The sequence below is a fragment of the Sitophilus oryzae genome, unplaced genomic scaffold, assembly GCF_002938485.1.
Source record: "Sitophilus oryzae breed Bouriz unplaced genomic scaffold, Soryzae_2.0 scaffold_734_pilon_pilon, whole genome shotgun sequence".
NCBI lineage: Eukaryota > Metazoa > Arthropoda > Insecta > Coleoptera > Curculionidae > Sitophilus > Sitophilus oryzae.
Window position 1 is genome coordinate 386,391 of NW_022147345.1, and position 17,842 is coordinate 404,232.

Consider the following 17,842-nt stretch of genomic DNA (forward strand, 5'->3'; position numbering starts at 1 on the left):
ATCACCACATCTATATAAAAGAGGTTATGCAACCAGATATAGAGATTTATAACTGGGAATTTTGAAATAAATCATTTTAATTAATGTTATTTTCTAATCGTGCTGCTGTAATCGCAGAAGAAGTATTGTAAATAACAAACGATTCAATATATGTTGATTTTAAATGATCAAAGATGCAAATTATACCGAGAATTGATAATATAATTATACAAAAACATTAGTACAGGGCTTCATGATTTTTGATCAATATTTTCTCGCAAATAAATCGGTTACAATAGAGAATTCTAAGCAATTTTAGTACAGAATTATTATTTACTGTAATTTTATGATATTTTTATACGTCTGCATCAAACTGTTTATATAAAGTGAATAAATATTAGAAGAAATATAACGGACATTAAACTCTATACTAAAAGTTGTTTCTCCGGTATATCAGCCTGGGGATTCCTCAGAACGCTAATGATATTAGCAACGACCTCGACTTCTTAGTTTTATTTTTAACTTATAATCGCTAGTATCATGGTACTGTTAGAGATTTCGACCATTATTTTACTATTAGGACTGAGTACCACTGTGATAGCTCAATATGAAGTACCTGAGGCCACTGTTGAAGTCTACACACCAAGAGGTTTTAGGGTATCTATCCCAGGTCAGTATGTATACCTTTTTTTGTTGTTTAGAAAATATTACAAACAAAGGGATAATGGATTTATAATTCTCTTATTATTTGATAGGTAATATTTACCTAATTATCAATAATTAAAAATTAATGAGTATTTAGTTTGATGATTTCATTTTTCATTCAAGTTTCAGAGAGTTTAGTTGATTTTTGAAATAAAATATCAAATATATATTTAAAAATACTTTAAATTAGAATTACTGTAGAAACTACAATGTTTAAAATATATATTATAATAACTGGTGATAAGGTCACGTATTTTGGACAAATAAACATGCTAATTGTTGCTTTTCGATTTTTATGAAAATAGATGAGGAAGGAATCAAGTTGTTTGCTTTTCATGCCAAAATCAATGAGGAGATGAACGGTAGGGAGGCAGGTACATTTTCTAGAGACATTACCAAAGCTAAAGATGGCAGATGGACATTCTATGATACACAGGTTAAATAAATATCATTATCATTTAAAAAATTGTACAGGATCCGGAAAAAGTACGTCGGACATCTGTAGCTCCTACTATAAAAAACTTCGGAATTTTGTTTAAGTGCAAACCATAGAAAAAGTACTACTATTACTTTTTACTGTCTTTCTCTATGGTGCAAACTTAAAGTATGTACTAGGATGTAATTTCAGGAAAATACTTTAACTTCTATAGGATATGGCTTAAAAAAGTGTAAGTGGATCGGAATGATTTTTTAAATGGAACGCCCTGTATATTATTGCATTTTGGGCTTCCTTTTAGATCATTTTATATAATCCTAAGATCTGAGAAAATATATTTCGATAGTTTCAGAGATATTAATAAATAAATAAAAAAATATATATGTTTCAGCCTTTCTTAAAGAATTATAAAAAATACAAGAACTGTCCTGACATCAAAACTATATTAGGAATTTACTTAAGATGGTCTGTACTTACTTTGCTATAAATATCGTAATCTTAAATAATGCAGGATGTTCAAAATTCTACCCCAAACTTTCTAAAATATAAAATAATTTTTCTTAGTTTTTTTTTAAATCGAACACCCTGTATATTATTTTTTAAATAGATGGAGAATTAAAAAATGAACATTTTTTGTATTTAGGGCATTTCAAAATTTCTAACGGCTTTGCAGATATTCGCGGTTTTATATTTCATTTGGCATTTTCCACAGTAAATTTCTATCAAAGCCACCCAATTTTATAGTATTTTACCGTTGAAAGAGCTATATGAAATAATGCTGACTGTATCTGCAAAACCATTAAAAATTTTGAAATATGTACTTTAAATACAAAATATGTTTATTTTTTAACTCTCCATCTAATAAAAAATAATATACAGGGTGTTCCATTTAAAAAAAGAAAGAAAACTTATTTTATATTTTAGAAAGTTTGGCGTAGAATTTTGAACACCCTGTATGATTTAATATTACGATATTTATAGCAAAGTAAGTATAGACCATCTAAAGTAAATACTTAATATAGTATTGATTTCAGGACAGTTCTTATTTGTAATTTTTTTTGAGGAAGTTTGGAAAATATACCGGGTGCGTCTCAAAAGTGGCTCACCCCTATAACTTTTTTATTTCTTTAGATAAAAAAACGAGATTTAGTATATGACATAAATTAGTATTGATTGAAGTATTCAATTGTTTTTTGCCATTTCCTGTTTCACCGGAAATGACTACAGCTTTTGATTTTTAAATGGCACCCTCGTTATTTCTTTACCTTATTCGATAGAAAATGACATTCTGAATAGAATGACATATCATATGTGAACTTTTGAAATTATCGCTTAATAAAAAATCCTATTTTAAAATTTAATTTAGAGTGCTATGGCTATGTAAAAAATACACATTTTTAATAAAGGAGCCTTGGAAAAACAGATTTGGTCGATTAATGTTTTTAGTGTCTCGTCCTGGCCTGTTAAAAGAAGGCCAAATCGTATTTTTAATCATATCTCAATTTTTTCAAATGGAACAAGGGTGGCTCATTAGCATATTTGGAAAAAGCATTTTTTGCGAATAATTTGACACTACAAACTTGGTATTTCGAGTTAAATTTTCGTTATGTACCACATGATATAGTTTCAAATAAATCATATGCGAAAATGTCAAAAGTTGACATATGACATGTCATTCTATTCAGAGTGTCATTTTCTATCGAATAAAGTAAAAAAATATCGAGGGTGCCATTTAAAAATCAAAAGTTGTAGTCATTTCCGGTGAAACAGGAAGTGGCCGAAAACAGTTGAATACGGCAATCAATCCTAATTTATGTCATATACTAACATACCAAATCTCGTTTTTTAACTGAGAAAATAAAACATTTATAGAGGTGAGCCGCTTTTGAGACGCACCCGGTATAGCGTACCTACATATTATGTTTTATTTATTAATATCTCTGAAATTATCGAAATATATTTACTCACATTTTAGGATTATGTTAAGTGACCTGAAAGGAAGACAAAATGCAATAATGTACAGGGTGTTCCATTTAAATAAAATTCATCCTGATCCACTCACACTTTTTTGAGTCGCCGCCGCGCCGTTCAGAAGTTAAAATATTTTCCTGAAATACCTAAAATATTTTCCTCGTACATACTTTAGGTTTGCAATTTAACAAAAATTCTCGAGTTTTTTATTCTAGGAGCTATAGATGCCCGACGCACTATTGCCGGACCCTGGGTGCAACTTTGTTCATGTTTCAAAGCGATAGCAAAGTAATTTGTAGATTGATGCACTATGTTCAGTAGCAACATCGATTCGTCGCGATATTCTGATTTCTCGCTTTGTGGCGAGGCGACAGTCTAGACACGTGTGCAAGAGTGTGATAGTGATACCATATTTCGCAGCATTTGAGCGACAATAGTATTGCAATGAACATAGTACCGATCTGGTTTCGACATCACTTCTAAACGATCGGTTGCTAACTTGAACAAAGTTGCACCCCCTGTATGTAACTAGATACATAAACAAGGTAAACAGGAAATTCAGACACATGAATACCAGGCTTATTATACCTTTAATGCAAATGATGTATGTCGTAGTCTCTTAGTGTATTCCGTCTCTTCACGAAAAGTCTAGTCACTTAATGAAAAAAACTAACCTAATAACATAACTATAGCTTTCTAACGTAACCGACGCTTCGTGTGACTAGGATCTTCACTACTTAAGTGACTAGGATCTTCACGAAAAGACGGAATACATACTATGATGATACTATGTGACTACGACATATATCATAAAAAGAATAAAATGTGAACATGTGTGGTGTGACTTTAATTATTGTATTTTTGTGTGATGGTGCTCGTATGAGCGAAACACGTGTCACAATCTAGCTTTTTAATAATAAATGTTGAGACCGAGACTTTGAGTCTTTTGTCTTCTTTTGAATGTGTGTGAGAGCTGGTATTGTCAGCAAATTAAGTTGCTTATTTTAAAAATTTCATAAAATAGACATTTTGGTTTTTCCTCTTACCCTTCATTTGACCCATAGATAAGGGAAATAAATTTAGATTGGAAAGCCCTTGAAAATATATAATTGTTTTGGGTCGCGACCGTTGTACGCAATCTGGCGCTGCTATAGCGGTTGCTAAGAACAACCGCCCCGCCCCCCCAATCAATAACAGAAATAATTTTCTCTTTTCAAAGTCAGAAGCTTCAAAAATTATAAATTCTTTCAAAATTTAAACCGCCCTCACTGAAAAAAAACCCGAAAAGTGTTTAAAGCGTTGATTCTCAAAGTAATTATTGCTATCTTGTGAGTTTAATTTAAATTTTACTTACTCAAACCCATGATAATTGTGAAACAGTGGCATTAAAAACTGAAAAACTGTGTTGTGAACTGTGAACTGCAAAAACTATAGTGGATCGTGGCATAACGTCGGTTTCCAATGTTTCATATAGTTTCATAATCATTTCACATTCATGTCCTTATATAAAATAAAGTTTCTTGTATGCAACAGACTGTATTTTATTTATAAAATTAAAAGAAAATAAGTAAAAGCCGAACCGATCGGAAATTATCAAAAGCTTTGGGTCGCGACCGTTTTAAGAATAAAATAGTGTTTACATTGTTCTTATGGGCACTTTCCAATCTAAACTTGTTTCATTTATCTATGATTTGACTTAAACAGGGTTATTGAAACATCCAGTGTAAATACAATGTTGTTTATTATTAGGCTAAGCTAAATGTTGGAGATATATTATATTACTGGACATTCGTTGACTATTTTGACGGCACGAGGAAGCTAGGATATGTCAGGGATGACCAGACTTTTACAGTAACAGGTAAACTTTTTTTCTAAATATGGTGGATAACAAACTCAACCATCTTAATCTATAAGACCTTTATCATTAGAACTGTTGCCCAAGCCGGGTGCAAACAAACCTGTTACTACAAAACCGGTAGATCCAAATGTATGCGTACCATCGGCCACTACTGTGAAAGGACAGGCTGCTTGTAAAGGACGAGTTATTTTTGAGAGTCAATTCAATAACTTTCAAGAAGAGAAAAGCAAGTATTGGACTGTTACCACGAAATTTGCCACAGGTCCGGTAAGTGTAGCAGAGCAGACTTGGAACAATTAAATATATTTCTTTTCATAATTTAACAAAAAAATTTTCAAACTATCTCCAACTGGAAAGAATCTCAAATAATCAACAAATGCGGCTAGTTTCCGAAAGGGTTTAGATTAACTTTATATTGAGAAAATGTGCTAGTTCTGACTTAAGAGTCTATTACATACATACATACTGCTATTACTCGCTGACGAGTAGTTGACACGCATCAGAAGATGGTCACGCATTGCATTTTCTTTCATGAGCTTTTCTGTGACTGAAAAGCCCGATACGTGATGTTAGCTGTCTACCGCACTCCAGACATTCAAAAATCTCATTGCTTTGTTGCCTCTTTACTTTTTGGTTGTCGCTGTTAACTGACTTTACAATTTCTCTCCATTCCGTTCTATTGTGAGCTGCTTCTTCCCACTCATTCTGCTTGTTAATAAATAATAATAATAAAATAATACCCTTTAAGTTTTCGTGGAAAATATCCTTGTACCTTTTGAGTTGTCCACCCGGCCTCCTTTTACCGTCTACAAGCTCACCGTAAAGCAGAGATTTTGGCATGCGGTTTTCTTGCATTCTGTATACGTGACCAGCCCATCTTAAGTGGGAGTTTGTAATCATGACTTCCATACTCTTGCAGTTAGCTTTTTCAAGGACCGATACGTTTGAGACATGATGGAACCATTTTATTCTTAAAAGTTGTCTAAGATGTCTCTGTTGTAACTTGTTTAATGCGTTCATGTGTCGTCGGTACGGCACCCAGGTTTCGCTTCCATATAACATGGTGGGAATTATTACTGCTCGGTACACTGCAAGTTTCGTTTTTGTGCTCAAGTCATGATTATAGAAAAGCCTGTCTTTTAATTTCCAGAATGCTCTTGAGGCGCTGCTAATCCTGTTTTGAATTTCAGAGTCGATATTGGCCTTTGCCGAAATCAAACTGCCGAGGTAATTGAATTCCGCCACATATTCCAATAGTTCTTCCCCGATTTTTATAGCATTGTTGTGATCTTCCGGGGGAGTGCACATGATTTTAGTTTTATCGATGTTCAGCTTAAGTCCCAAAGCCTCGTATGCTCATGTATATGTGTTCAACATTTCTTGCAATTGCTGTAACGTATTTGCAACTAGAGCATAGTCATCAGCGTATTGAAGCTCTGTGATGAATTTTATACGTGTTTTTGCCCTGAGTCTTTTTATATTGAACAAACCGTCGTCGTATCTGTATCTAATGCCCAAACCTCTCTCCCGCAATTTGCTGTCCACTATAATGGAGAGCGCTTCCATGAATATATTGAATAGGAGAGGCGCTAAGACACATCCCTGCCTAACGCCTGTGTTTGTTAGGAAGGGATCGCTCAGTGATCCATAATAACACGCCCTTGATTTGTTGTTGTTATGGAGGCTTTTACACACTGTAAGAAATTTGATGGGTAGGTACTCCGAACTTTTTCATAATTGCCCAAAGTGCATCTCTGTTCACAGAATCGAAGGCTTTTGTTAGATCGATGAATGCAACGTAAAGTTTAGACTGCTGCTCTTTTATTTTTTCCTGTAGTTGGTGGATGGAGAATATGGAATCGACGGTACCGCGGTTGGTGCGAAAACCCTTTTGCGATTCTGGGAGGATTTTTTCTATATATAGGTGCAGGCGGTTTGACATAATTTTTGCAAGAACTTTTCCTCCGATAGCCAGTAGTGAAATTGCTAGGTAGTTTCCGCAGTCTGATGCACTTCCTTTGTTTTTAAATATATTCACTATATTCGCGTTGTAAAAGTCCTGAGGTACCTCTTCGCTTTCCCATATGACATCGCGTCACAGCCAGCTGATTTGTTGTTTTCAAGCTGTTTTATGGAGTCCTTTATTTCCTGTTTTGTTATTGAAATATCTAATACATCGAGGCTGTTATACGTTATACTAAGGTATTATGTTGAGTGCTTCTATATTGGGGTTGTTTTCTTGGTTAAGGATATGGCTGTAATGCTCTTTCAGCGGTTTCTGATTCGCTCTTCTTCTTTTAGAAGTTCGCTATTTTGTGCCATGATTGGGCATCTTGCGTCCTTAGTTGGGCCGTATACTTCTTTTACAGCCTCGAAGAATTTACGATAATCGTGATGCGTGGCGTACTCTTGAATCTGATTCGCTTTTTGTGACCACCAGTTATCCTTTACTTGGCGCAATTCTCTTCGAAGCGTGTTGTTGGCTGCTTTAAAGTTGTCACAAGTCTTGGATTGTGTGGATTTGCAGTGACTGCTTTATGTGCTCTATGCTTTTGTTACAACAAAGCCTGTATATGCGGTTGATTTTCGTTAAACCAGTCTGGGTGTTTCTTTTAGTTGGAATTTCCCAGTACTGCTTCGCTGGTTTTATGTATCGTATCTCTTAGTTGTGTTCAGCCTTGTTCAGCATCCACGATTGAGATTGAAGTTATCGGTAGAAAGAAAGTGTGGAAAGAGTTTATTACGCTGTATGTATTGTTCGGGTAGCTCACGGGGGTCGGGTAAAGTGGGTTTGTGGCCGAAGGAAATATATATTATATCTCAGGAATCTGCTTAAGGCTTAGCCCGATCCTGTCGTCTTAAGCCATACCCAAAATTCCAAACACACGTGCTTTGATTAAGGTTTGCAGAGCTTCAGCATTTGCCATTAAAAAGCAAGCAGTTTGTTACAAAACCATATAAATTATATATCACTGTAATCACACAACTTCAATCTATTTCCCTATTGTAACGAAATTTTAAATTATGTCTTTATTTTCGAGAAAATTTAGACCAAACATAATGAATATTTTGTTGATGTTTGACCATCAAAATCTTAAAAATAAAGAAGTTGTCTAAAAATGTGCTACAATACGGATATAGTATAATCCTTTATCTTTAATTTCCTTCTTCTTCTCATTTGTGTAAAAATACCTAGCCAGTTTTACATAAAACGTTAAATGCCGAACGCTTATTTTGCTACTTTTTCGGACTAGTGAAATGGACTCTTAAAATCTTGATATTGCACATGTTTAACAAGCAGTAGTAAAGCGTTGTTTTAATCACGAGTAGAAAAATAAGAAGTATTTCTTGAATTAATTCGACTCTCATTTCAAAGTTCACTCTGATGATATATTTTCTTTTCTATTAGACTGTATTTCTTTTAATTATATTCGAATGCTTGAAAAAAAACAACAGCTAAATATAAAAATGTTATTTTAAGAAGTTGACTAATTGAAGTCTATAATCATAACACAACTATAGATTAAATTATTTTGTTAAAATTGTTTACACTAATTAACTGATTTCCAGACTTTTAAATCTTAAAATAAAAATTAATAACAAATTTTATTTATAATAAATTTATAATTATGATAAAAATAAGGCATGAGTCAGTGATTAAACTGCTCTAAAAGTGGCTCACCTCCTTTAACTTTTTTATTTTTTCAGACAAAAAACGAAATTTGGTATGTTAGTATATGACATAAATCGGGGTTGATTGACGTATTCAACTAGATTTGGTCACTTCCTGTTTCACCGAAATTTACTACAGCTTTTGATGATGAGATGTTCTTCATGTCTTTTCCTGACCGGTTAAAATATACTAAATCTACACAATCCTAGGCTGGTAGACAATTTTAAAGCAGCCAACAACACGGTTCGAAGAGAACTGCGCCAACTAAAGGATAACTGGTGGTCACAAAAAGCGAATCAGATTCAAGAGTACGCCACGCATCACGATTATTGTAAGTTCTTCTAGGCTGTAAAAGAAGTATACGGCCCAACCAAGAAGGTAAGCTGCCCTATCATGGCACAAAATGGCGCGAACTTCTAAAAGAGGAAGAACAAATCAGAAACCGCTGGAAAGACCATTACAGCCATATCCTTAACCAAGAAAACAACCCCAATGTAGAAGCACTAAATATACCTCAGTATAACAGCCTCGACATATTAGACATCCGAATAACAGAAAAGAAAATAAAGGCCTCCATAAAACAGCTTAAAAACAACAAATTAGCTGGCTGTGACGCGATTCCGGCGGAAATCTATAAGTGTGCAAGTAAAGAACATATTGGTCATCTTAAGGCTCTCTTTGATGTCATATGGGAAAGCGGAGAGGTACCTCAGGACGTTTGCAACGCGAATATAGTGAATATATTTAAGAAAAAAGGAAGTGCATCAGACTGCGGAAATTACCGGGGAATTTCACTATTGGCTATCGGAGGAAAAATTCTTGCAAAAATTATGTCAAACCGCCTGCACCCACATATAGAAAAAACCCTTCCCGAATCACAAACGGGTTTTCGTACCTACCGCGGCACCGTCGATTCCATATTTTCCATCTGCCAACTACAGGAAAAAGTAAAAGAGCAGCAGTCTAAACTTCATGTTGTATTCATCGACCTAACAAAAGCCTTCGACTCTGTGAACAGAGATGCACTTCGGGCAATTATGAAAAAGTTCGGAGTACCCAACAAATTCCTTACAGTGTGTCTCCATAAAACAACGAGTCAAGAGTGTCACCATCATGGATCACTGAGCGATCCCTTCCTAACAAATACAGGAGTTAGGCATGGATGACTTAGCACCTCTCCTATTCAACATATTCATGGCAGCGTTCTCCATTATAGTGGATAACAAACTGAAAATTAGATATAGATACGACGACGGTCTGTTCAACATATAAAGACTCAGGGCAAAAACACGTACAAAATTCATCACAGAACTTCAATACGCTGATGACTGCGCTCTAGTTGCAAAGACGTTACAACAATTACAAGAAAGGTTGAACGCATATACCTGGGCATACGAGGCTTTGGACCTTAAGCTAAACATCGACAAAACCAAAATCATGTGCACTCATTAGCCAATCTCTTTTTTTTAATCTGAAAAAAAAATAGAAAAGTTATAGGTGTGAGTCACTTTCGAAAAACAGCCGGTATAAAGGTTGATTCTCACTATACCTTCCGTTTCCATTCCATATCCATTCCATATCCGTTCCGTATTTTTTATTGTATTGACGCTATACGTAAGCCTCCGTTCAGGGGCACATATACGAGAGGAGTAATGGGGGTAATTACCCCTCCCAGAAACAAATTAATTAATAAGATAAAATTTGGTATAAAATAAAAGTTAATAATACAAATTAAAACAGAATATCCAAACCAATCCAAGTAGATTTTTTTCCACAGTTAACAATACCTTCCAGCAAAAATTTAATTCAAATTTAGTACTTTTTTTAATATTCACACTACCCCTCCCAGACTCAATCTCTAGATGCGCCACTGCCTCCGTTCCGTATCAGTTCCATACATTTTATTGTACAATTTATATCATTACGAAAGTTTTATTTTAAAAATTTGAATCTTTTGAAAAAGGCATTAGATTTAATTAAGAGGTGAAAGAATAAATAAATACCAGCAAAATTTAGCTGGTACAAATGTAAGAACTTAACAACGCTGTTTCCGATACGCTTCAGTCCGTCTGTTAAGAAATGTATGGAAGGAAAGGATATGGAACGCGGAAGGGAAACGGAACGGATAGTGTGCATTGTCCTATTCATTTACATGATATAATATTTTATGTAAACAGAAGGGAGCTCTAATGGAAGGTATAGTGAGAATCAACCTTAAAAAATGCTTAATTTGCAGGACTACGAATTTGTTGTGTACCAGGACCATCCAAAAACACTCTCGGTGATGAACGGCCATCTTGTCATCACTCCTCGTTTAACAGAAGACATTTATGGTAAAGGTTTTATCAATCAAAGTACACCTTTTGATTTAGGAGAACAGTGAGTGTGTTAATTTTTCTTTTGACTTTTTTTCTATTTTTCTTTAATTATTTTCATTCATTTTTAATAAGTAAGTGTTTCTTTAATGTGTTGTATTTCTTTTTAGCGAATCTTTCTATCTTTTTCTATATTAATTTTATTTCTAGGTGCACTGGTATTAGATCATCTCCAGAATGTACGCAAACATCTCAAGGCTGGTATATTATTGCACCAGTTGTTTCCTCACAAATTACTACTAAAGGAAAGTTCTCATTCAAATATGGCAAGATAGAAATCAGAGCTAAACTACCCAAGGGCGATTGGCTCTACCCTGGTAAGATTTTTATTCGATGTTTATTTACATTTATCGATGTTCAAGTTAAGACCCAAAGCCTACGGCTTGCCACGGTATATGTGGTCAACATTTCTTGTAATTGTTGTAACGTGTTTGCAATTAGAGCGCAGTTATCAGCGTATTGAAGTTCTGTGATGAATTTTGTACGTATTTTTGCCCTGAGTCTTTTTATGTTGAACAGACCGCCGTCGTATCTGTATCTAATGCCCAATCCTCTCTCCTGCAGTTTGCTGTCCACTATAATAGAGAGCGCTGCCATGAATATGTTGAATAGGAGAGGCGCTAAGACACATCCATGGCTATCTCCTGTATTTGTTAGGAAGGGTTCGCTCAGTGATCCATGATGTGACACTCTTGACTTGTTGTTATGGAGGCTTTTACCATTTTACACACTGTAAGAAATTTATTGGGTACTCCGAACTTTTTCATAACTGCCCAAAGTACATCTCTGTTTACAGAGTCGAAGGCTTTTGTTAGGTCGATGAATGCAACGTAAAGTTTAGACTATTGCTCTTTTACTATTTCCTGTAGTTGGCGGAGGAGAATATGGAATCGACGGTGCCGCGGTTGGTGCGAAAATCCGTTTGCGATTCTGGGAAGATTTTTTCTATATGTATGTTTGCTGTTTGACATAATTTTTGCAAGAATGTTTCCTCCGATAGCCACTAGTGAAATTTCCCGGTAGTTGTAGCAGTAAAAATTATACTTTTCTGTTGAGGATGTATACGTTTAACATTACAGAGGAGGCACTAAAAGTAATTTTTACTCCAAATAAAATATGTTATTTTTTCCAAACCTCAAAAATAATTTTTAAAGAATTTAAAACGTTGTAAATAACATAAAAATATTTAAATGTAATACCTTCAGGGTTAAAAGTAAACGAGCAAATAGAGAGTAAAAACGAGTGAAATCATTCGGATTCATTGTTATGTCAGTTTCATATCTTAGGACTTACTTACTAATCTATTGCATTATTGAATATAAAAGTAGCTGTTTTTATTCTTTATTATTTTTTAGAGCTTTTTCTCAATCCCGAAGTAGAAGAATACGGCAAAGGTTACGAGTCTGGTCAAATAAGAGTTGCCTATTCTGCAGGAAATGCCGATTCCAACAAGAAACTGGAAGGTGGTGCCATCTTAGGAGGAAATACGGCAGCTAGGAACTACGCCATTAAAGTAACTGAGCGTGTCTCTCCCTGGGGAGATGATTTTCATACCTATACAGTTCTATGGACGCCAGGTATTATAGTAATGCGTATTACCATAGTATTTCAGTTTCTCGTAATACGCAGTCTCTACAGGGTGGCCCATCGAAAACGTTCCTCAAGGCATAACCACCAGGGTATTTATTTTTTGAAAAAATCCAAAAACGAATTTTCAAAAACGAAGCGGAAAAGTATAAAGAATAGAAAGCTCTTTTCATTGCGGTACAACTTGACCCCCCTCCCATTTGAAAAAAATTGGGTGATGACACCCCCGCTTAGAGGGTTGAAGATTTTGCATTTTTTATGTTTTTTGATGGGATAGTTATTACAGAAATTAAGGTGTCTAATATTGATACTAACAATTTATAACAAAATTGTTGAATAAGTACTTTCATACAAATAAAATAAAATAAACTGGCTCGGTTTTACATGAGATCTCATAACTTTTTGTAGTGGAAGAATTGCCTTGCGAGACATGGCATTTATGGCATTTTTTACATTCTATGTTTTTGATGCGATATTTTTTGCTTTTCAGACCAAATTACTTTGAGTGTTGATGATACAACTTATGGAAGAATCTTTCCTCCAGAGAGTGGATTCTCCAGTTTGAGTTCTAATTTACGTATCACTAACGCGAATAGATGGAAAAGTGGTACCAAAATGGCTCCGTTTGATAAAGAGGTAAAAACCATTACTCAGTATCTTAGATGTTTGACTATATTTTATAAATATTACATTTGATTGCCGGCTACTTTGCGTCCTATAAAAGTTCATTTTTTGTCCGGATTTTTGAGTTCGCATTTCCGGAATTTCCAAAAGCCTTTATGGAAACTCTAGGAATAGTGGAGTGCTTTAAGCCCTTATGGGATACAAACCTCGGAATTCATTTACTTTGAACGAATTTCTATAAAAAAATTTTTGCATTGTATTGTTAATAAGATATATTACAAAGTTTACCCATTCAAATTCGTTGTTTACACACAAGATGGCTCCGAAAAAGCTCTGTATCAGGATTCCTATTTGAGCTTTTCACTCCAATCCCCAAAAATATGTGTTTAATGGTAGTTCACATTTCAGAAATATTTTTATATACAGGGTGTCTCAGAAATAAGTGCAAGTATTTTAACTGGTAGTATAGTTCAACTCCAGAAACACGCCTATGAGGTTTTTTTCGCGAAAAAAAAATTGAAAATTCGAAATTTAAAAAAAAAATGTTGGATTTTTTTAGTTTTTAGTTAAAAAACATAATTTCTTGATAATATGGCAACATAGGTATTAGATTAAATTTATAAGAAAGAAAATCCAGAAAAGATCCAGTGGTTCTCAACGGAAACTTCTTACGTAAACAATGTCCAGTGTATTGTTGTGGATTTGGAAGACTTAGGAACAATGCTATTTTATACGGCATTTTCCCTAAAGTATTAATGCCAACGGGTTGCTTAATACATTTTCCATTTCTGTACCTCACAAAAAATCGAGTAGCAACACAGTGCATATGTTGCTTGGCCGCATAACTATATATCTTCGAACCATTTCCACCATTTTTATTCCTTCAACATTCCCTTTCGTTATAAAAAATCTCGTGATATTTTTGTTTCCGTAAATGGAATAATGACATGAATTTTGTCCTTCATCTTTAACATTGTCCTTCATCTTTAACATTTTGCAGCTGCAGATTTGTCAACTCGATACGCCGGCGCCGGCAGGCTCCCGTCAGTCCCATTATCAATAAAACTTTTGTCAGGAAATAAGTTTTATCATCGGCTTCCAACAAAAAACGAGTTATGTCTTCTTTTCTTAAAATTCTCGATTTTTTTGACCGAAATCCTCCCGATTTTCTTTTTAGAAATGCAATTAAATGGACGTACTTACTAATATCTGTATTTTTCTTCACTGATATAACTGAACGTAGCATGGAATAATATACCCAAAGTGATGAAGCCTTCCTATGTTTTGAAAGATGTTCAAAATATGCCAGGAGAACCTTTTCGTTACTACTATTCTTGATTCCTTTCCCTTTACACCAATCTTCAAGTTTTACATAGGCTTGCTCGTTCGTTTGTCTTGATTTTTCGGGAAGTAAGGAATCGACAACATTTTGCACAATGCCTTCAATATCCGAAGAGACACTATCATTATTTTTTGCTTTTTGCTAAAACTGAACGTTTAATACAAAATTGAACATCAATAATTGAGTTGTCAAAGTCAAAATGGAAACAATCAACAAGCACGGTTACCACGGCGTCGACTAATATGGGCAACTGATAATTTTGAATTTTAATTTTTATGAGGATATCTCTGATATTTTAAGTTAAATCAAATCTCTTTGGATCGTCCCTCGTGTCGCGTCGTAGATTAAATTTTGAATGATACACGTTCGATACGAACTTCTTAATGAAACTTGTGTAGCTTAAAAAACGTTACACGCGTTTCATTATGATGTTCGTATCGAGCTTGTATCATTAATTAGAATAATTTAGAATAAGTGGGAGGGGGGTTAATCTCTGCGACCTTAGAGATCTATTGTGTCCCCCTTTCTTGAGTTATAACTCATCATACAGTCCCAGGACTTCCTACGGAGACCCGTGTCCCTCACAGTCGAGGAGCTACGACCCAGGCCGGGTAGACGAAACGGTAGCTTGTGTCGCCTGTCGGGTTTAGAGGTAGGAGGTAGGCTCCCGACCCTTGGAGGAGGTGGTAGCTTGTATGCCACTTGAGGAGGATGGTCTCACGCAAGTGTCAGCCACCTCTCCTGTAGTTCTCTTTGGGTTTGGCCCCTTGGAACTTTCATTGTTACTGTACCCAGTGTCGCTAGGGGGTTTCCCCACAGCTTCACCGGTGATGTTTTTATTACTATTATTATCAGATCTCATAGTGTTCCTATGAGTCGCTAGGGACAGTCGGTCCACTTCTACAGAGCCCCGCATGTAGAAGTAAGGGGTAAAATACAATGGGGTGCCCCCCGGTGCCCCAAGATTGAGGCTGTCCGTAGCCCCGCCCGGTATCGTTATATGTCTTGGTGCAATTCCCTGGCCACGACACTACAGTCAGGGACAAGACGATGAGTGAGATGCTTCTTAGACCAAGGCAACTGCTAGAGGGGATTCCCCCACAGTACCTGACCAGGAGCTTCCCCACCAACGACAAGGTCTTGCATCTCCTAGGGGAAGCCTTGCATCTCCTAGGGGAAGATGTAATGTGTGTATCATTAATAACTATAATAGAATCGGATACGTTTTGAATTGTCACAAAACATACGAAATGCACATTGCATTGATAAGAGAATATTTCTTAGAGAATTTTTTTGAGGGTAATTCTCCGAGAATGTCCCCAAATATATTTAAGAAAATTTCTTTTTATTTTAGATGTACATTATGATTGGTGTGGGTGCCGGCGGTCACAACTTTGAAGACCGTTCTGATGGCTCTAAACCCTGGAAGAACCCCGCCAAAGAAAGCCAGAGGGACTTTTACAATGCCCACGGGACTTGGTTTTCCACCTGGGGCAATGATGCCAAGCTGGAAGTAGACTACGTGAAAATATGGGCATTGTAGACCTATCAACAAACAACAAATCAACAAACAATCCATCAAAACTTAATAATATAGAAAACAGTACAGAAAAATAAGTTCTTTAATAATTCTGTAATTTTGATATTAGTAACAATTTCAAATATTCATATTTTTTATAATATAACGGGTGCGTCTCAAAAGTGGCTCACCCCTATAATTTTTTTATTTTTTCAGATAAAAAAACGAGATTTGGTATGTTAGTATATGACGTAAATTGGGATTGATTGACGTATTCAATTGTTTTTAGTCACTTCCTGTCTCACCGGAACTGACTACAACTTTGGATTTTTAAATGGCACCCTCGGTATTTTTTTACTTTAATTGATAGAAAATGACACTCTGAATAGAATGACTTTTGACATTTTCGCTTTAAAAAAATCGTATTTTAAATTTCAATCTAGAGTGCCATGCTTATGTTAAAAACACCAATTCTCAATCAAGGAGCCTTGGAAAAATATATTTGATCGTCTAATGTTTTTAGTGTCTTGTCCTGGCCGGTTAAAAAATGCTGAAATCGTATTTTTAATCATATCTCAATTTTTTCAAATGGAACGAATGTGGCTCATTAGCATATTTGGAAAAAGCATTTTTTTACGAATAATTTGGTAACACACGCTTGGTATTTCGAGTCAAATTATCGTTATGAACCGCATGTTACAATTTGAAATAAACCATATGCGAAAATGTCAAAAGTTGACATATGATATGTCATTTTATTCAGAGTGCCATTTTCTATTGAATAAAGTAAAAAAATACCGAGGGTGCCATTTAAAAATCAAAAGTTGTAGTCATTTCCGGTGAAACAGGAAGTGACTAAAAACAATTGAATACGTCAATCAATCCCAATTTATGTCACATACTAACATACTAAATCTCGTTTTTTTTATCTGAAAAATTAAAAAAGTTATAGGGGTGAGCCACTTTTGAGACGCACTCGGTATATTTGTATAAATTTGAAACGTCATACATCTTCTTCTACTTCTTCCTTCTTCATACTAGGCGAATCGCCTGTTTGGTTTCGTCGTCTCTACCGGTTAGACTGACCAGTTGTCGCTCCATCGTTTCCGTGGGCGTCCTAAGCTTCTGCGACCTAGCGGTGATTTGTCGCGTGCAACTCTCACTATTCTTCTGTTGTCCATTCTGCTGATATGGCCGTTCCATTCTTCCTTTCTGCTGAGTACCCACTCATTTACATTTTCCACCTTGCACGCTCTTCTTATGCTGTCATTTTTCTCCCTGTTCAGAAGCGTCTTTCCAGCTATTCTGCGTAGTACTCTCATTTCGGTTGTTTCTAGTAGTTGTTTAGTTTTCGCTGTATCAGGTCGAGTTTCTGCAGTGTATGTCATTATTGGTCGTACCGTTGCCTTGTAAATTCTCGCTTTAGTCTCCACCTCAATGTTTTTATTTCGCCATATTGTATCATTCAGGCATCCTGCTATTCTGGTTGCCTTCGTTGTCCGTTCTCGCACCTCCTCTTCTACATCACCATATCCTGAGATTTCTATGCCTAGATACTTAAACTTCATCTCTCGCTGAATAACATTGCCCTCGACTTCCAGTTTGCATCTTAGTGGTGCTTTTGATGTCGTCATGCATTTAGTTTTCAAGTTATTTGGCAGTGCAATTAAATCGATGTAATAAGCGCTGTAGATCGTTCTTATTTTCAGCTACCAATACGGCGTCGTCGGCATAGCATAGAATAGTAATTTCCTGGTCGCCCATACTGTATCC

At 35.4% G+C, this 17,842-nt stretch overlaps 1 protein-coding gene across 1 annotated transcript in view; it reads left to right on the forward strand.

The window, feature by feature from the left end:
- The first annotated feature begins 389 nt into the window (after nt 1–389).
- The window catches only part of LOC115888392 (beta-1,3-glucan-binding protein-like), a 43,459-nt gene continuing 26,006 nt past the window's right edge, over nt 390–17,842 (forward strand). Inside the window, exons 1-9 of the mRNA XM_030908113.1 lie at nt 390–649; nt 990–1,120; nt 4,841–4,949; nt 5,020–5,216; nt 10,859–11,001; nt 11,148–11,314; nt 12,353–12,574; nt 13,075–13,220; nt 15,905–16,092. Coding sequence (XP_030763973.1) covers nt 520–649; nt 990–1,120; nt 4,841–4,949; nt 5,020–5,216; nt 10,859–11,001; nt 11,148–11,314; nt 12,353–12,574; nt 13,075–13,220; nt 15,905–16,092 — 1,433 coding nt within the window. The 5' untranslated portion in view covers nt 390–519. The remainder of the gene's footprint in view (nt 650–989; nt 1,121–4,840; nt 4,950–5,019; nt 5,217–10,858; nt 11,002–11,147; nt 11,315–12,352; nt 12,575–13,074; nt 13,221–15,904; nt 16,093–17,842) is intronic.